General features: G+C 37.9%; 1 protein-coding gene across 6 annotated transcripts in view; it reads right to left on the bottom strand.

The window, feature by feature from the left end:
- Nucleotides 1-21,474, bottom strand: part of CACNA2D3 (calcium voltage-gated channel auxiliary subunit alpha2delta 3) — a 785,949-nt gene that overhangs the window by 548,106 nt on the left and 216,369 nt on the right. For all 6 annotated transcript variants that reach the window (XM_067754783.1, XM_067754785.1, XM_067754784.1 and 3 more), the window contains exon 4: nt 13,295-13,354. In XM_067754783.1, coding sequence (XP_067610884.1) covers nt 13,295-13,354 — 60 coding nt within the window. The remainder of the gene's footprint in view (nt 1-13,294; nt 13,355-21,474) is intronic.

Genomic DNA, 21,474 nt, shown 5'->3' with positions numbered 1-21,474 from the left:
GAGCCAAAAAGAAGTGTAGAACATAATAAATGGCTGGTATTTAATAATAAAGACAGAATGCTTAAGGCAATTACAAGAGAGATTTCCTTTAAAACCATTAATGCAATTGGAAGAGGAATATAAAATATGTCCTAACACCAGTCTCTTGTTTGTGTTTCTCTTCGGACAGATAAAGACCCTTTTTAAAACAACAATGAAAGCAAAAGTGAACAATTAGCTAACCCAGTGCTCCAAAATTGGCTGATGATTATGAAGGGAAATTGTTCCAGGTCTTTTGCTCTCTTTGTCTACTTAGGGGCCTCTCACCATCTGCCACACACACCCAGGAAGGCACAGGTGTGGCCAAAGAGAGTCTGAGTTCAACCCCTCCATGGACACAAAACACCCAATCCTGTCTCCCACCAAAGTCCCAAAAAGGCTAGAAATGGCTCAGGCTCTGAGCATGCACAGCCCTCCTGCTGCTCCCAATTCTGCTAGCAGCATCGCATTTTTTTCTCTTGAGCAAATGATGCTTTTAACCTTCTTCCTAGTGGGGATCTCACTCTTGAGATGATCCTCCATTTTTTCCCATCAGTCATTCACCCCTTCTTCAGATATTTATTGAGTGCCAGCTGTGTGCCTAAGCTCTGATCACAAACTGAGAAACAGATGTGGTCCCTGCCCCACAGAACTCAAAGCCCTCAAAGGAGGCAGAGACTAAATAAGCTATTATGAATGTAATCAACTTCTTTGTATTTCAAGAGTATTGGTCAAAATAATGATCACAGTAATGATAATGGTTACCCTGAACTGGGATCATGTTCTGTACCAGACAGTGTGCTCAATACTTCATGTAAATCAATAAGCCCGTGGAAACCTGACAGCATTACAGGGAGAGTATCACCATCCTAAATATACAGAAGAAACTGAGACTCCAACAGGCTAGGAAATTTGCCGTGGGTCTCACCACCAGCAAGAATAAACAAGCCAGGATTCAAATCTGTGTCTTTCTCTCTTCAGAAGATAGCTAACATCTACCTCACCCAGAATATTAATCAGCAAATATAAGACATAATGAATCCTTTTGTATCTCCTTGTAATAAAAGAGGCTTTTTGACCAGACAAAAGCTGTTTGTGGCCCACTGTTCTTCTGACCTGGGTTTCAGAAAATATTAGTAATAAGCTGTAATTCCTCCTCCAGCTCTCCAATCTTGCTCCTTTTAATCAGAACAACTTCTACATTTCAGTCAATCTCATGTAGAATGAGAGGACAAAAGTCTTTAAAACCTAGAAAAAAATTTTTTTCATGGTGTTTACATGGTCTCAGCCACCTGAAAACTTTTAGGAAGAAGGATCAATTATGAATACATTCACATGCACGACATAATCACTGCTAAATAAGGCAAAAGCAAAGGTTTAATTTGGTTCTGAATTTCTTTAACCATACAGAAACTACGGTTTGGCGTCAAGGCATTTACATTCCAGAGTTAAGTTCTTAAAATCACACACCAAAAAAAAAAAAAGAAAAAAAAGTGTCCTTTATATTACTCAAAAGAACCCCCTTAAATCTAAAATGATAAAATAATTTACGGAGGCGGGGGCGGTCTGTGAATGATCCAATCAAGCAATCTTTCCTTGAAATTTCTCTGTTCCAGCTTTAAAGTAGGAAGTTTATATCTATTTGTGGGGAGGAAAGAATAGAGAGATTTTCTTCTCAGAGATGTTTCCCTTAGGACAATGCTATGTCTGTAGATGTTGCTGGATTTCCTCAAAGAATACCCTCACTCTATGGAAAAATAATTGCTATCCTTTCCCTGTAAAAAATCACAACCTCACAGACTTAGGCAGTTCTAGACCAGGCAGGAAAATCAAACCAGTCTCATGCCCTCATTTACCAGAGGTAACATGAAGTCTGAAAGGAAATGTGATCTAACCAAGGTCACATAGCTGATTAGCAAAACTTCAAGGCCCCTAGCTACTAATGCAATACTCCAAGAGAAAAAAATTACTTTTTCCCCCCTCTATTAATGACTACCAGCATGAGAAAAGCTGCTTTGTTTTGAAGCCTGTTTATTTATTTTGTTGTTGTTGTATTTTGCTATGGACAAGTGAAATGTCAGATCAAGGATTTTCTATAAGGGGCTGACTTTTATGGCTTTTAAAGGTATTCTAAGGAGATTATAATGTTAGATGACAAAGATTTCACATATAACCTCAAGTCACGCCTGTTATTGCTGTCAAATACTCATTCTTAAAGGCTGATTATGTCTCTTCTGAATTCCTACTTGTGATGTAAGAGGCTACTCCTGCCACAGACATATGGTGTCTGTAGCGCTGACTATGGGAGCTAGGAAGGTGGGTGGGGACCTGCTCAAGAGAGGAAACCTGAGTTGTAAGAGCATGTTTCCCTTCTAATTTTTCTCCTTTCCAATTTTAAAGATGTTTTCTCTATAAGAACATAACTGTTTAATAAAATAACTTGATACTCATTTCACATAATATTCATTAAATATAATTAGTTATCTTCATAATTAGTATACTCATATATTTGTAACATATTAAATGGCAGAAAAATCTCATTTAGATTAAGAAAATTAGCCATTTCATGAATTTATTATAAGTAACAACAAAAGCCAACTGCTTCAATAAAAGCTGCCATTAATATATGAAAATGTCTTTGAATGTTACAGCAATAATTGAATCACTTCTGGTCACGCCATAAGTATTTATTTTAAGAAAGAATTAGCTTTTTCTAGCTGAAATAAACAGATGACAACTTCATGAATTACCAACGATGCTGGTGATTACCAGTCAGCTGCGGATTTTAGTGACTGTATCACCATTATGAATTTCAATTAATTCTAACAAATATTTGTGGACATATGACTAGATGTCAGGTGCCTGCTCTCATGGAGCTCATGTTTTGCTGGAGGAGACAGAAAATAAACAAACAAATCGTATAGGGGAGCTCAAAGAACAGAAGGAGTAAGGCAGGAACATAGCAGACACGAAGGAAAGGGAAGTAGCTGCTAATCCACCTGCAATCTTGAGAAAGTTGTGTGGCGCTCTGTAAGGTATGTGGGACATCCAGACTTTGTTCTTAGTATAAGCAAATAGTATAAGTAATAAGTAACTTGTATTTTTAAAAAGTCACAGTGGTTACTATGTAGATAATAGATCCAATTACCAAATTAGAGATGTCTCCCTTCTGTCCGTTACTAATAATACCAGTAAAGTGATGCTTAATCATTTTTACTAAATCATTATATCTTATTAAGAGATTTTTTTATTACATAGGTTCATGGGTCAGGATTTACCATTCTAGAAAACTTTTTAATGTATTTGATAGACCTTTTTCTTTTTGATAGACCTATTAAATAACCCACTATAACTTTCGTCTTAAACTTATTTCTTTATAAGATTTTGTCCAGTGCAATTTAAGGTCAGTGTTAAAATTTGTGATTCCATGAGGCAACATAACTGATTGGTCTTTGGAGCCAGACAGTCTCAGGTGTGAATTTTGGCTGGTCCATCCACTGTGGTATAACCTTGGGCCCAACATGTGGCCTCTCAATCTTAGTTTCTCCTTATGTAAAATGGAGATAATAACAGTATCTCTCTCACATGACCGTGGGGAGAAGAATTAAATGAGATAATGCCTGGGAAGCATTTAAGCCACTGCCTATACCTAATACATTTTAAATAATGGCACCTATTACTCTTATCATTGTTCCTATATTCTATTAGTATTAATTAACCAGCAAAGAGAGCTATCCTAAAAATGTCAGTCATGAAATTTTTTTAATTTGAAGAATTAGGATTACTATACCAAATGCACATACTTGGAGTTATTTATATTATAAAGACCTACCCCACAAACTAAACTGAAAGTAGAAAACATGAGAATTAATTCATCTGTGTACATATCAGGTGCTTTATTAACAAACAGGCTTAAATGAGATTACAAAATTTCTGTTGAGGTGTCTACTTTCTACATTGCCACCAGATTCAAGCTTTACTTTAAAAATTCAATAGCAGTTGGCAAATTCCTAGACCACAAGACCCTTGATGAAATCAGCAACCTAGGGGCATTCCGGCATTCCTAAGGGCTGCCAAAGAATTTGCTGGAGAAAGACCCCAAGGTAATTTCTGGGATCTGCCAATGACCTCTGCAGTCAGCCATCTTAATGAAAGACACTAAGGTTTCTGGCAATGTACTATGGGACTCTGATATTATGGTTAACAGCACCACTAAGTGTTTATCTAATTATAACTATAGATATGCCCAGAGGGCTTCAATATCCCAAAATGTCCCCTTTCCAAACTGGCTGATATCTGAAACATCACAATCACACTGTGTATGTGGAAACAATAAAACCGTGCTTTAAAAGTATTTGTTTAATTGAAATGTTTAATAAAGTCTGAATTGGTGGTGTTTTACTATGTTTAACATATATTTAAAACAAATATGTTTTAAACAAATATTTATTTTAAATAAACATTCCCAGTTTTCAGAAAGCCCAATTGAGAAAACCCAAGATAAAAAGGAATCACAAAAGAACCAATGACTTGATAGGAAAAGAAAGGGCCTTCTAAAGCAACATTTCAGACTTCTCTAAACACTGTTACCTACAAATTAAGGTATACATGGTCATGATAGAAAAAAGAATGTTATAACAAGAAAGACTAAGACAAAGGGGAAACACATAAGGGTTTTATTAGATTATTCATTATTGATAAAATTAAAGATAAAAGACCTAGGTTTCTAAACACATAAGTAGCAAAGAAAAAAGAGAGTCACTAATGTGAAAACGTTCCACAGACAAATAAATGATAACTTTGGGAGGAGCAAATAATGTCATTTTTCCCCTCTGAACTATTAAGTAAGGTGACTGTTCAAACAAAACCAAATCAATTACCATTGCTATAAAGTTGCACTTTCTGTCTTTAAATTTGTTAATATTAATATTTTTATCTGGATTTAGAACAGGGGATGGTAGCAATATAATTAAGCTATAGAAATTATAAACTTTTGAGAAACAATGTTTGCGGTCCAAGATTCTATAACAGAAATGCATTTTTCTCTTTCTTTCAACTAGAAGATGGCCTTGTGGTATTTTTGGAACAAAGAAGTCTATGTTGTACTCACTACTTACATTGTTAGAGTGCAGAAGATTAAACCACTGGAGTCTTCCCTATTATGTATAGTTGATCACTCTCTTCATCTCTTTAATAACTGTTTCCTAAATCCAACTTAATTGGATTCAATAAATTTGGTATTTTTAGGACATCTGCTACATGAATGGAACTATACTAAGTTACAATGAGGAAATTTATAAAAATAATTTGAAGACATAACACAATGCCTAACCTACAACAAAAATTACTAGACATGTGAAGAAGCAAAAAAAAATGTGGCTTCAAAAGAAAACAGCACTCAATAGAAACAGAAATGACCTAGATGCTGGAATTAGCAGAGAAGGAATTTAAAACATCTATTGTAGATAAGTCTGAGGACTTAAAAGAAATCATGAACATAATTGGTGCATAGATGGGAAATTTCAGCAGGAAATAAAATCAATTTTAAAAGATTTGATAAACAACAACGTCCTACTGTATAGCACCGGGAACTATATTCATTGTCTTGTAATAACCTATAATGGAAAAGAATATGAAAAAGAATATATATATATATCTGAATTACTTCGCTGTACACTAGAAACTAATACAACATTGTAAATCAACTACACTTCAACTAAAAATAAGATTTATTGAAAATTCTAGAACTAAGAGTACAATACATGAAATAAAATATTCCCTGGATGAGTTTAACAGTAGATTGGAGACCACAAAAAAAAAGGGCTAGTAAACTTGGAGACCAATTAATAGAAAATAGACTGGAAAAAAACTAAACAAAGAACCACACTGATCTGTGGGATGATATTAAGCAATCAAACACAGACGTGACTTAAGTTCCAGAAGAAAATGTAACAAGAATGGGGCAGGTAAAATTTTGAAGAAATAATTGTTAAAATTTTTCCAAATATGGTGAGAATATACAAGAATCTCAGCAAGCTCCAAGGAGAATTAATATAAAGAAAATCACATCTAGTAACACCCTTAACCTATCACACTGTATAGTATACTGAAAATCAAAGATAAGGAGAAACATATCTTGAAAGTACGAGAGAAAAATGACTCAGTGTATCCAGAGGAACAAAGATAAAAATGATGGAGGACATTTCATCAGAAACATTAAAGATCAGAAGAGAATGGGATGATATCTTCAAAGTGGTAAAAGAGAAATATAAACTTTCAAGTAAAAATTCTGTATCCAGCAAAATTATCCTTCAAAAATGAGGGCAAAATACAGATATTTTTAGCTAACCAAAAGCTGAGGGAAGTTGTTGCTACCAGACCTTCAATGCAAAAAGGAAAAAAAAAAAGCTAAAAGACGTTCTTCAGGCTGAAGAGATATGATAACAGAAGGAAACTCAATGAAATGAAGAGTGTCAGAAACAGTAAATGTGTAGGTAAATATCAATACATACTACCTTATTTCTTATTTAATTTTTTAGAAGACAGCTGTTTAAAGCAAAACTAAAACAAAATAACATCTTACAGTGTTTATAACACATATAACAGTAAAATATATGACTACACGAAGGAAAGTGGTAGGTAGAATACACTATTCTTGTTTCAGATGGAGTGGTACTTCGCACAGTAAATTAACTCAAGATACCCTGTGCACTTAAGTTAAAGATGCCTATTGTAATCCTTAAAGTAACAACTAACGAAACATATCTTAAAAAGGGAGATTAGAACTTTCCTGGAGGATGAGGGTCACATCTCAGTTTATGGAAGTCCCACAACCTAGAACAGGGCCTATCAGGTGCTGAGTTCTGAATAAATTTAAATTAAGCCACAAATGGACACACATGAATAAAACTAGAAGGATACGAAATGATAAGCATCATTAAAGAGGCAACAATAAAGTATCACTAGGTGAGAAAGACTATTATATGGAAAGTAGACAAAATAATTTTAATTTTGCATTTATGGAAAATACAGGTATTATGGGTTCTCTGTTGTTACACACACACACAGATGCACCGGAAATGCACACACTATTGTTTTTGTTCCCCTGGCTAGAACTTATAACTTTGCGGGGAGATTTCTTCTAGCCCTGGAGGAGGTAAATCTACTCACCACTCAGTCAAGACTCATTCTTCAGGGATTTGCACCAAGGTCCCTTGAACTCCCAGACCAGGCAAGGTCTCCTGTCCTGCGCTGTAATTATGCCCTGTGCTTATGTTTCTTTTCTTCCTTCCTCCCTCCCTCCCTCTCTCCCTTCCTTTTTATGGCTGCATTGGGTCTTAGTTGCGGCGTGTGGAATTCTCTCTAGTTGTGGCACGTGGGCTTTCTCTTCTTTAGTTGTGGTGCGCAGGCTCCAGAGCACGTGAGCTCTGTAGTTTGCAGCACGCAGGCTCTCTAGTTGAGGTGCACTAGCTTAATAGTTGTGGCGTACGGGCTTAGTTGCCCCACAGCATGTCGGATCTTAGTTCCCCAATCAGGGATCGAACCTGTGTCCCCTGCATTGGAAGGCAGATCCTTTAACACTGGACCACAAGGGAAGTCCCTGCTTATGTTTCATGTCACTCATCATGATCAAAATTTTAAAATTATTTCTGTCATCATGTCTTTAAAATCTGTCACTTGCATTACAGCGTGAGCTCCATGAGAACAAAGACAGCATCTGTCTAGCTCTTGGCCATATCCAAAACCCAGTGCCTGACCCACAGGACATCACTGATAACTATTTGTTGAATGAATCTTGGCACATGAGAGATGAATGAGATCTTAGAAATCATCTAGATATTACAATCTGTCTTTTTATGGATGAGCAATCAGTTCCTTGAGCAAGTAAATGGTCCAGTTGGGACCAGAACTACCAGAACCTCCATTTTCAGACCTCTAGACCAAAGCTCTCTCTGTAAAAGTTATAACGTTCTAGCCAAATGCACGAAAATGACAGTGTGTGTGCGTGTAACAACGAAGAAATTACTTTGACTTTTAAATGCTCACACTTAAAGATTCCTCAGAAACTATTTACATATCAGTCTTGTGAATAAATGACATATGGCAAGTCCTAACTAAGAAACATCTAATGTAAGATCTTAAAATGCAGAAGACTGTGAACCCTGGCCAAGCTGATAAAAAGAAAAAGGAGGAGAAAAGAAAAAAAAGCATCCCCTGATAAATTACATCAGAAAAGAGGGGCTTATTTTAATACAAAAAGTGTGAAAATTTCCTTCTCTTTTCATTTCTTTCTCCTATAGATGTGAACCCTACCTTTCTTGTTTAGTGCACAAAAGTCAATGAGCTATCTCTATAAAAAAATCTATTTCCAGTTCTGGGGTCTGGGTCTTCCGTGTTCCACCTCCTCCCTCAGCAAGGAGTTCAACACCTCACTCAGTCCAAGGGAGCAAGGATGGATTGGGGCTTAACAGAAATACATGAGAAACGCTGTGAGGGCAGTCATCTCCTCCACCCAGCAAGTACTTCTACTAAACCTGACCTTTGCTCTCCTTCACAACATACAGTTTTTCCCCAGGGCAAAGCCTCACTAGCCAGCAAGGAGACGCTGTCAGGAAAAGGACAGCTCTACTCCACTGTTTGCTAGATACCCTTCCTAAGCCTTCTGAGAAAGGCTTCCTTCTCCCAGTGGCTATCTCCTCCCTGGGTTCTCCTTCAACACAGCCTCCCAATGCAACAGGCTGTGGCAACGAGGTGGAGGAAGATGCTCTAGCAAGTATCACAAGCTGTCCCACCCCAAGATTTCCCATCAGTGGTCTCTACATCACTTCCAATCCAAACCCCTCACCCCAACTCTGAAATCAGGACACTGTGTGTGCAAGATAGGTGACAGCAGCTCGGCAGTGACCAGGAGGGGATGTTCAGGACACTGCATCCCCCCAGTTCCCTTCCACTCACACTTTGTTATCCCTCTGAATGTCATCAGGCCTTTTCCACCTACTACTTACAAAGCAACAAAGAAAAATTATTATAGAAAACTTTGTAATCAAAAAGGTTTCCGTAGGATACACAATGCAAAACCACAATTCTCGTTTTTTTCCCAGTGTGCACCAGCTCTGTGCAATTGGCACTTATTTAAGACAGCTTTCAAAGAAAATATGTTTGCAGTTCAAAGATAAGCAGGTCTTTAGTAAACTGTCAAAAGGACTTTTTTCTTCTTCACTGCCGGTAGAAAAACCCCAAAAGAAACAATAAGTAAGAGGAGAAGGCTTCTCTCTGAATTATACTACATGCACAGACCTAGTTTTCTGGAAATTCATCAATAGCTAGGATAATCAGGGCTAGGGGCTGCCCCCACCACCCCACCCTTGCCCCATCAACATAACGAGAATGAAATGCTAAAATGATCATATGTGATAATTAAGACAGTTTTTAAACTCTTTTCTTATAATTATCAATCTCATATGTGCTCTACATTAAAAACCTATGTTAATTCAAAGCATGCAGTTAAAAAAAGGGAAGATGCCATTTTAACAAGGCCTGTGTTTGCATCAATTCTAACTGAAAATTGCCCTAATGGAAATATCAGGGAACAAAGAACAAAACCAAGAGGCCAGTCTGGAACCCACAGGACACCATACAGGGGGACAAGCCCAAGGGCTAAACCAACACCAGTGTCCACAAGAAAGTTTTCCAGCCAATGAACCCACGCAGCTCTGGTTTGTGTGCAGGACACTGCACTGTGGGTTGTTCACATATGCTACCTACCCTTCAAAGGCTATATTTTGCCTCTTGCCCCAACATAGTTTTTGTTAAGAACTAACAACCTAGTGCCATATTTTAGGACCTACAGAAGGGACTACCAATGTCAAGGCTATAAGCTCATAAAGAAAAGGCTAAACCTCTGGAGAAACTGTAAGAGGAAATTTAAATGATAAATAAAATCCTGACAATAAGGAGGCATGACTTTCTTTTGGTAATTTTTGATGATTCTACCAATGAAAAACAAATTCTGCACTTTTAAAGCACATGATGATGCAAAGACACGAAGACTCCAATCTAAAGTGAAAGAAGAGGCAGATCCAGCATTTCCTTTTTATTTTGGAAATGGGATGGTGGAGTGGGGGCTAAGACTATGTAACTTGAAGCTGTACAGTTTAGGAAATGTCACAGAAACATTTTTTTTTTTCTGTAGGAAAACAGTCTCCTAGCTCCCTCTGCTCTTCCCAAGCTAATAGCACGGAAACCTCCTCAACATTACTTCATGGTAAGCAGATGGTACTCTGAAATTTTTTTGATAAAAACAATCCACTGGCAGGTGTTGTAGAGAGGTCAGTGGAACCCAGATTAACAATTGATCAGTTCTAATGGACCGTCATAGCAATAAACTCAGAGCCTGTACACAGACCTGCTACCCCAGGAAGAGCACCCGGGCTGACACCCAAGCTGTTGACAGACTTGCGCATAACAGCACCAATGTTTCACAGCTTCAAAACCTTCATCTAAGCAGACATACATTATTTGATGCATATCCATTTTCTCCAAATCATCTCTTTTCCAGGTTTCCACAAAAGTGCACATGGTTTACTCTGACCCAGAGAACATTCTGTCATGGTCCAGAGAGTGAATGACACTCTGTAATATTGACAGATTATTTCAACATCTACTCTGTGCTCAGACCACAGCTGTAGCCTCTGATATTCGTCTTGTACTTATATAGAACAGATGACAATGGGGGAGGAAAAACTGGGCCCATCTTCTTTGTTCCCAAGAAAACAAAAACTATAAGACTCCAGAGACCCATTCTCTCAGTCTCTTTTTTGAGAGGGATACTCATGCTGCATTCGTGTTTCCACCACCACATTTGACAAGGGAATCAGTGTGCTGCACCAGAATTTTACTGTAAAGGATCAATCATAGGAAGGAAGTCAGAGCACTCTTAGAAAATAACAATTGATTCAGATGGACCAAAAAAAAAAGCGATCTAAAGTTAGTTAAGCTAAACCACAGAACACTTTTTCTCTCCTGAAGGATAAATAATCCTGCAAGTCAATTAATCATTCCCTCCCTCACCCAGTTACTTTTTGTAGACAACTGATCTCAAAATAAAATTGACTATATGAGCCATAAACACCAGATTTTCCAAAAGAGTCCTTTGGAAATCTTTGGTGTATTTTTCCTGGTCATCACATCTGAAGGCACTTTGTGTCATTATTGATGATATTACCTTTGATTACCTGTTTAAGATGGTTTATCCATAATAAAGCTGCTATAATTCCCTTTGTAATTAATAAGCAATTTGTGGGCAGATACTTTGAGACTGTCAATGTCCTGTTCTTCATCAAACTTTCACCTGCTAGTTTTAGCATCTACTGAAGATTCTTGCCTGAATCAATTATTACCATAATTTTATAACTCCATCATTTCTTCTACATTTAGTAGTTGGCATTCTACTGTAAGAGTGTTTCCTTCTCTTTTATTTATCTATTTATCTATTTATCTATTTATTTATTATCAGATTGGACTCACAGATTCTTATCAAGTTTAAGTTGATTTGAGTTGAATTTCTGTCATTTACAACCAGAATATTCCTGAAAAGCCTTCTGGAACTCCCAAGGAGACATAGTTTCCCTTGGCAATGCATTCAAGAGATCCTTACAATCTTCAGACCTAAAAGGTGCTTCCTGGTGCTTTCATCAAATCCCTTCTGGCCCACTCTAAGAAGTCCAAACCCTCTGAAGGGGAGGTACACTTAAGACAAATGTGACCAACAAATGGACCCTGGTGTGGCTATAGGAAGGCAAGGTGCTTCTTGCTATTTTCAGCTGACTCCTCTGCTCTTTCTCTATAGCTCTGCTCTAAGAGCAGGGCTGGCTTCCCCACTCCTCTCCAGGTGTTACCAACAGTCCCCAGGGCTTCTCCGCCTCCCCCTGGAGCCTCTCATGCTTGGCTACATTCTTGGTTCTATTTGCTTCACACGTTGGGTGTTATGACTGAAAATGACCCCCAATGGTGGGCTTGATATTTTCTGTTTCCCCTCCGGACCCATTTTTCACCCTTTTCCACCCAAAGCCTCAGAAAGTCTGAACCAAATCAACTACACCAACAGTTGGGTTCAGCCAATGGTGGGTACCAGCAAGAGATCAGAAGGCTAGACACAGTTATCAGTGTATCTTTTTCCCCAGATTCTACACTTATTAGCTCACCATCTCTCTATCAATTACCCTTTCCATATAGCTACTCTCCCTGGGTTCTAGAAACCACCCCCTCCCCTTGCTCCTTCAGGCCAGGAGTGTGGCTTGCCCGGGGGTACACCACCATTGCTTGTTGGTTTCTCTTACCATACATCTGTAAATATTTTCTTTATTAAACTTTCCTCCATTACCCCATTTGAGTGTGCATTCTTTTACAAGAGGTACAACCATGGGACAGAGACACAGCCAAAGGCTATCTTTGGTATCACCATCTTTTTCTGTGCTTGAAGATTTATCTTTTCCATACAAATGAAAACACAGCAAAATAAACACTACTTCCTAATTGTGACCACATGGCACTAAAAGAGATCTGTTCTAGCAAGGCACAGACTTAAGGAATTAAGATTCACCCGTTTTGCTAGCAGTGAGGAAAAGTCACAAACCCAAAATAACAATACAGATGAAATTTCCTTCTGGAGGGACCCAAAGGAACCTCCAAGTATTATTCAATTCACTTCTTGCCTCTAACTATGTTTTATATATACATGACAGCATCAAAGTCCTTCTCAACCAGACACAGGTGTGCCATGATTAGATATGAGATCCACAACAAAAGTTCATTAAGCAGATGTTCAAATCCCAGGTCTGTGAAGGATTTAATTTTTAAATATAATTAACAGTCAATTCAAGGTTAGATCCATACATAACAACATTGCTTTCAGTCACTTAAAATGTAGCCATGGAAGAGGGATTTGGATATATTCTGCCATCTATCTTACCAATTTACCATTAAAAGCTCTGGTGATTATTGTCAGTTGACTGATTAACTCCCCCAGAATTAGAGAGGAAACCTGATTACATGCATGTAAGTGTGTGTTATCACCTATTGTAACTTGCATAGTGGAAAATGGTTGAGGATCACTGTCCTGTCTTGTCAAAAAACAGGCACATTTATTTCAACCCTGTACCATTCTCTCAAGAGCCTTCTCTCCAAACCTCTGAACCCTGGTGTTCCCAGTATACCTAGTGTTGCTCCTTTGGCAGCAAACACACAAAACAATTGAACTCAAACTATAATCAATTACCTGCAAGTCTGCATCAAATTCATGTTTCAGGTGTGCTTCCTCTGCAGCCTCCACCAGACGCTGGCAAGATAGAAAGCAACACAAAGGATCAGAACTGTAGCCTCGACCCCATTTCAACAACATGAAAAGACCAAAGTTTCTCCATTGCCCAAAAATGACAGATCATATCATGGCATGTGAACTGTGACCTGCTGCCTTTGCTTCCATGAAACTGAAAATAACATCAATGTCAAAATCTAGTTTTTGCTTTCATCATCCAATCATGTTCTGCATCCACTTTCATAAAAATTCAAAGACACTGGCCCTTGAGGCCAGATATGGACTCCAAAACCTACCTAGAAAAGTGCATTCCTTAAGCATAGAAGGCCCTTAGTCAAGATTTATTGAATTGAATCGAGTCTAACTCTAAGTGGGCTTTCTTCCCCAATGGTTTACAAGTAGTATTTAATTCCCTCAATTTAAGGTCAATTCTTTCTGCACCCAGCTCTGGTACATAATTATCAAATGACAGCTATTTGAATTTAATGGTACGTCAATGCCACTTTGACAATCTGCATCCCAATAAGAAAATCACTAAAATGAAATCAATATGCAACACCTGTAAGTACACAACTCTTGTTATTCTTCTTAGCTAAGTAAATTCAACCAATTCATATTATTATGAAAATAATTTCATAAAATTCCATTTAACATCAATGAGGCAATTATCAAATCATTTATTCTCTAATTTGAACTTCCCAACAATAAGTTATTTCCCACCATGAAAATGTATGCTACAGGATATTGCAGAAAACTTGTTTAGTGAAATAATATTTTACTGAAATTTTATTGAACTAAAAGCAAAACCTTAGATTCAAGTAAAGAATTCAACCATTTCTATTTTTTCCACAGTTATTCTTGTAGCCTATGCTGTCTTTAGCTTGCTTTTTCTTGACATATTATAGAACTGAGTTTAACAGACCCTGTTTCAAAAATGATGACATTAGTATTAATTTCTAAATGATCACAAATCAACAAATGTTCCATGAATAATTATAATATTAAACTGGACATGGAAATAAAGAGAATGAAATTTATTTGGGTAAGTTAGGCAGCAGTACGAGCACTAAAGCCCTCTCTCTCCACCAGCATTGCCCATAGACTGGAATCTGGGAGAGGTGGCCGATCTGGTTTCCCACATTCTCTTCAGATAGTCAGGAAGCAGCTTTGCCTTCTCTGGTCAATCAAAGAACAGACTCCAGGAGAACATTACAGGGCCAGAGCCAGAAGATCCAGTTCTAATTCTAGTGAAGATGCAACTCCCTACCATTGCAAAATTTGGGCAGGCCCTTCCCCTCTCTGATTCTCAGTTTCCTCATCCCAAACACATGAAAAGGCGATCCAAGATCAGTGGTTCTCAAAGTGCAGTCCCCCACCAACAGCATCAGTTTCACCTGAGAACCTGTTAGAAACTCACATTTTCAAGCCCCATCCCAGTCCTACAGAATCAGAAGCTCTGGGGCTGAGCCAAGCAACCTGTTTTAACAAGCTCTCTGGGTGATTCAGAAGCTGCTGAAGTTTGAGAGCCACTGACTACAAATAGCACTCACCCCAGACCCCCTTGATTTATGAGCACCACCAACCTTCCAAGGTTTCCTAAATCTCATTTATCTCTTTAAAATCTGTATATATATATATATATATATATATATATGTATTTCCACTATAAGACATAAAATACTTTATAGAAGGGAGGCATAAAACAAAGGACAGGAAACAGAGAAAAAGCAGAAGGAGAGACACTATCTGTGTAGACTGGACACACTGGCCCCAAACTTTCAATGGCTGTGGTCTTCTTGGAACCATCCTAGTCAATGAAGCTTGTTAGTGTCCTGTGATTACTTGACACAATTTGCATATGTATCAATGTGGACCCTGAAAAATAAATGACTGACAGTGATTTAAGAAATCTATGTGAGAGCTTATTTTCTTAATCATTGTAACAGATTTAGAATGTATATGCATGTATCATGCATATACATTCTAAATTACATTTACATATTGAGCTTTACAGAGTGTGTGCAACCAATATTATGCATCTCTGAACACTTACGTATCACAAAAACCCATTCATTCTGACTGTAATTACTTAAACTCATAGAAGTTGTTTTCTCATGGTGTCTAAGCACTCTGAGAACCCAGAGAAGAAATGTCGATGAAATGGACAAATGACTGAAAGATAAGAACAAAATAAAACTTCTCAATTGTCAAGACAGATAATATTGAAAAAAGTGAAAAATTGGAAATGCAAGAAAAAGAAAAAGAAAGCTGTATAGGACCAACAAATAAGAGAACAAGACAGAAATAATAAGCAAGTTGAAGTTATCATGAAAGAACATAGCATGAAATTCATTTCATAGATAACATTTTATTTACGTTTATATGTATGTATATGTATATCACACATACATGCCAATAACAAATTTATGTGTAATATAACATGAAATGTATTTCAACTACAAACATTGCAATACAAGCCATGGGGCACAAGAAGATAACACATTGGAAACAGTTCTGTAATATTGTACAAACCAATGACATCAGCCAGAACACTGTTCTTTGTGTGGAGCTGTGAGCCCATGAGAATTTTAATCCTGCAGGCCAGTTTTTACGTTCATTTTCTAGTTAAATTTGCTACGTGCCTTTTTTTAACTTAATTTATCTCACATATTTGTTTCCATAAAGATATTTTCCCATCATGCTCACTACAGAGGTTTAGGAGATATGATTCATAAAAAGATAGTCAACTGGCAGCCACATATAATACTGCCTCACGTGAAGCACAGAAGTACTTTGGAACAGGACTCTTTGAAAGGACATACCCTTCTTGCCATGGAGTTATCCCAATCTGCTCTCTTGATGCCAGCAGGAGACAGGCCTACATTTTATGGGAGAATTCAAGGGTTCCCCTACACACACACCAAGAACAGGCTCAGCTGCTATGCACAATTATGACAAACAGAACATCAAGAACTAGGTACCTTTTGGAAAGAACAAAGCATAGTCGATCTTCTTGAAACACTCTTATAAAGATAAATGAATTAAAAGAAATGTTATTTAATAAGGAAATCATGTGCCATAAATTTACCTAAAACAGAGTAGTCCTGGGGACAGAGTTCCTATTGTTAATAAAATAAAAATAAATTCAATCATCATTAACAAAATCAAAACCACTCAACTTCCAGCTCTGATGCTTGCCAGTAGAAAATAACAGCCCAGAATGTCTCTTTCTGAGCAAATATCCTTATCATCTAAGTCAAATTAAGTATGTTTTTAAAATAAGCTTGATCATTATTTGCAGGCATGAAAAATCAATTTAAATGTGCTAATATTTTAGTTATTATGTAAGGAACTGCCACTGAGCCTGAGGAGAACTGTTACTCTATTATATCCATTAGAGAGTCAGTGTTCTTTTAATAATAGTAAGTTAATTTTCTCTTGTATGAATTCCCCTTTTGGATCTACAGATTGGATTACAGAACTGTGTATGTGGCTTTTAATTAAGACTGAACACTGGAAGTAAAAACGGCTTTGAAGACTAATATTCAAAACTGAGCTTTGGGGTCAGGGAAAGCAGCAGTTTTGTCCACAGATATTCCTTCCCCCTTAATGACCAAACATTTCCTCACTCCGTAAAAATGATAACAATATAGCGGAATATACATCCTGGCCTTGGAACAAAGCACCTACAAGCTAAAAAGTTGTAATGCATCAATTGATACACATTACATTGACTTTTAAGATTTCTAAATAACTCTTCCTTTTTAGTGGAATAAATACAAACAAAAGCTATCTTTATATATAAGAAATGCTAGAAGCCATGGACCATAGATAGTATTTTATAGCTGTGGTTAATAGTGGGGATATTAAAACATTTCATTTAAAATCACATCTTAGGGCTTCCCTGGTGGCACAGTGGTTGAGAGTCCGCCTGCCGATGCAGGGGACATGGGTTCGTGCCCCGGTCCAGGAAGGTCCCACATGCCGCAGAGCGGCTAGGCCCATAAGCCATGGCCGCTGAGCCTGCACGTCTGCAGCCTGTGCTCCGCAACGGGAGAGGCCACAACAGTGAGAGGCCCGCGTACCACCAAAAAAAAAAAAAAAAAAAAAAATCACATCTTATTTCTTGTTACAATGACCCCACGTACATCCATGCAACAATACAGAAGGCACAGTCTCCCATCTCCTCCCCTGAAACACTTAAATCTCTGTCATGCTCCAGAAGGGGGAAAATAGGACACCAAGTCAAAGTAAAAATTGGACCAGAATAAGAAAATGATCTTTTGTTCTACATGTATTTCATTTTTTGGTTCCTGATCATTTTGGCTTAACAGGAGAAAAGAGAGAAAGAAATGTGCGATGAAAAGTGGGAAGCGTAATGGAAAATATGGTTCCACAACCAGAGTAACTTATTACTGGACTCCTACTGATTCTATCAGATGAACAAATTGTGTACAAGTGAAAAAAATTTTAATAAAAATCCCTAAAATTGGAGCAGGGGCAACTATGGCCAAAAATCCTTAAAACAGAAATATAGAGGCTTCCATGGTGGCACAGTGGTTAAGAATCCACCTGCCAATGCAAGGGACACGGGTTCGAGCCCTGGCCCAGGAAGATCCCACATGCCGCGGATCAACTAAGCCCGTGTGCCACAACTACTGAGCCTGAGCTCCAGAGCCCGCAAGCCACAACTACTGAGCCCACATGCCACAACTACTGAAGTCTGCACGCCTAGAGCCCATGCTCTGCAACAAGAGAAGCCACGACAATGAGAAGCCCACACACCGCAACGAAGAGAAGCCCTGGCTCACCGCAACTAGAGAAAGCCCACGCACAGCAACGGAGACCCAACACAGCCAAAAATAAAAAATAAATTAAAATAAATTAAAAATTAAAAAATTATATATATATATAAACCATATGAAAAGCAAAGAAAAAAAGTTATTTTTATTTCTCATGTTAAGGCTAAAAAGCTTTTGCTTGTAAATTCTGTGATCATGGGATGCTGGAATTTAACAAAGATTTCAAAGCACTTAATATGTTCAGTGATTTTCATTTTATGTTTTGCAGGAACACATTTAATACTCATACCAGGCTTTTATTGCCATTTTTTACTCAAAGGAGTACTCTTTCTCAAATAATGCTTAAATTCAACTGAAGGGATTCTAAGGAAAATGTGTAATCATTAACATGGATTTGGGCTGCATCAATGATTAAATTACAGCTAGTTATCAAATTGTCATTAATACCAGAATGAGAGATCACGTGAGTCTTCCTTCAAATCCGTAAGAGCTAGAAAAGCAACCAAATGGAGTGATCAAGTAGAAGTAATAATTACTGTCACAAACACACCCAGTGTGGCATGGTTCATCTTTTCCTTACACAAGGGTTAGTGGCTTTTGTTGTAACTACTAGAGTTTGATGGAGTAAGAGTTATACCTTTTGCCAATCAGTGTGTATATTGGATGAATACTATCCTAGCACCATGTTACAGGGCAGGACTTGAACCTGACATGCTGATCATCTGAAGAGGTAAGGACAGAGGAAACCCAGGTCCTCTCTACAGTCACAGATTTCAAACTCAACTGATCCTAGAAGTAAAAATGAAAAATCTCTTTTCTCATTAAATGCCATTACTGCATCAAAAGATGTGTCCAGAAATATGGACAAAATGAGATTTGTCCCAGGACTAATTTCAAACACTCCTTTCTTGTATGAACAGTCAGAAACCAACAATTTAAGAATCATTACACTGGGGGGAAAATGTAAGATATTTAAATTTACATTTTCATTCCATCTGGCGTTTTAATCCCTTCCCTTCTGTAATCAGGATAGAGTTTTTATCACTCCGTAACAGTGTAGATTAATTAATCTTTGATGCTTTTGTAGCTAGAGTAAGTGAAGGACTTGTATCACCAATGAGCCACCGCACATCATGAGGTGGTCTACAGAAGGATGGAGGACATGCACAGGAAAATAGCTGTTTCAATATAAAGGGCTAAGTGATAAATTATGGTAATAATAGGCCACGAAGCATCCCAGAAAAAGGCACATTTAAGCTGAGCGCTAAAGGAAAACAGGACATTGCTAAAACAGTGTTCCAGTCCAAGAAAACATTGTAAACAAATTTTTGGAGGCAAGAAAACTTCCAGGACTTTGTTCTAGAAACAGCTGTATCTCAGAGACCTACACAGAGACCACATCAATGGCTGGATGACCATCAGGCAATAAACCAGGGCAAAGGAATAACCTGGAGAGATAGACATCAACTAGACAAGAAGAAATCCAAGACATCTTTCCCTACACTCTGAAATGCTGAAACTGCAGTTACAGTAATATCTGAGAACTTAATAATATTCAGTAATCCTTACTGATACAAATGTTTTCGCTTTTCAATTCCAACAGGAAAGGCACATATAAATCACCAACTATCAAGATGATCATTTCTTTAGAGAAAAACAACTTTTAAGGAGCCTTCATTATTTCTTTGATCCTGTAGAAGAAATAAGCTTTGTTGCACATGAATGAACATTTTGTATAAAATGACCTTCTGCTTGAAAGCTGCAAAGATTGCTTCTGCTTTAAAAACAGCAAACATTTCAAAGTGGATTATAAAAGCTAATCTATAAAGTTTCCAGAGAAAACAGGTAACGGAACAATAAAGCAAACACATCTTGTGTATGTGGGGAGAGTTCTCTTCCCTTCCTCTACCTCCCTCTTCCTGTCTCTTTCAGATTGCATACGACTACACCAGCCTTTTACAGACAAAATAAGCCTAGAGTTTACATCAGAAGACTTGATCACAATCAATAAAAAATTATCTTTGTTTCTACAGGCGATACCTGTTATCAATTCGAGGCTGATTAAATTAATAGCTATTATCAACATGAGTGGCCAATTTCCAAACCAAAGTCATCTCATTCTACATCTAAGGCTACATTTGCCAAAAGGTAACATTTGCAAAGCTATTGAAGATGGAAACAGCCAAACTTTGCTCAAAAGGCTACCCAAGGGCCAAGGCAGCTGGGGAGGAGACAGGAAGAAAAGACAACCTTATTTTTCAGCCCAAGTAAATTTTTCCAAATGATCCAGCATTTTAAAACATGGTCTTCTGCTTATGTAGTCCTCCTGGGAGTGGTTTAGAGTTGAATTACCAAAATCAAGGCTATTTAACCATAAACCCTCTAAAGTTCCCTCCGAACACTTCAGTTCTGAGATAACGGAACACTTTTCTTTGTGGGCAATGGTACTCCCATTAACTTCCTGAGAGGACAAGTCCGAGATGAAAAGAACTATGACATTATGTCAGTTTGAGGATGAACATTTGTTTTACACAATGGAAGTCACCTATCACAGAGGGCTCTGACAGTGGTGAATGAAATTCTGTTCCAGCCCTTAATTACATCTTTCCAGAGCTGACTCAAGAGGTTTTGACTGGAACCCACAATGGCAGAGCATTGAAGGTACTGTCCAACTAGCTAAGGAAGATGTAAACATTTGCCTAAAATAAGAAAGATAAGGGGACTTCCCTGGTGGTCCAGTGGCTAAGACTCTGCGCTCCCAATGCAGGGGGCCCAGGTTCGATCCCTGGTCAGGGAACTAGATCACACATGCCTGCCGCAACTAAGAGTTTGCATGCCGCCAACTAAAGATCCCACATGTCCCAATTAAAGATCCCACACGCCGCAACTAAAGACTCTGCATGCCGCAACTAACGATCCCGCATGCTGCAACAAAGATCCCGCATGCCACAACTAAGACCCAGTGCAGCAAAATAAATATTTTTAAAAAAGAAGACAGATAAGGTGCAGCCAAGTTAAGAAGGTGATAGTACTGGAGAGGATATCTACCCTACAGAGAGTTTCCAATCCTGGTTGTAGCAACAAGTTTCCATCAATTCTGTTCAATTGAGTTTAACAAATATTTGTTGAGAACCCATTCAGTAATCAGAACAGCAACAAGAACTGAGTGGAACACTAAGGAGGAGATGACTTAGTCTTGGCTCTCAAGAAGCTTTTGGTCTTTTAAACATTATGGCCCAGTAGAATCAGAACAGTCTCAGAGCCGAGGAACAAGGGTTTGAATCCAGATCTTCCTACTCAGTAGCTACTTGACTCTGGGAAAATCTTTACTTCTCTGAG

The sequence above is a fragment of the Pseudorca crassidens genome, chromosome 10, assembly GCF_039906515.1.
Source record: "Pseudorca crassidens isolate mPseCra1 chromosome 10, mPseCra1.hap1, whole genome shotgun sequence".
NCBI classification, from domain to species: domain Eukaryota; kingdom Metazoa; phylum Chordata; class Mammalia; order Artiodactyla; family Delphinidae; genus Pseudorca; species Pseudorca crassidens.
The sequence above is the reverse complement of the archived record's forward strand: the minus strand, read 5'-3'. Positions and strand labels throughout refer to the sequence as shown.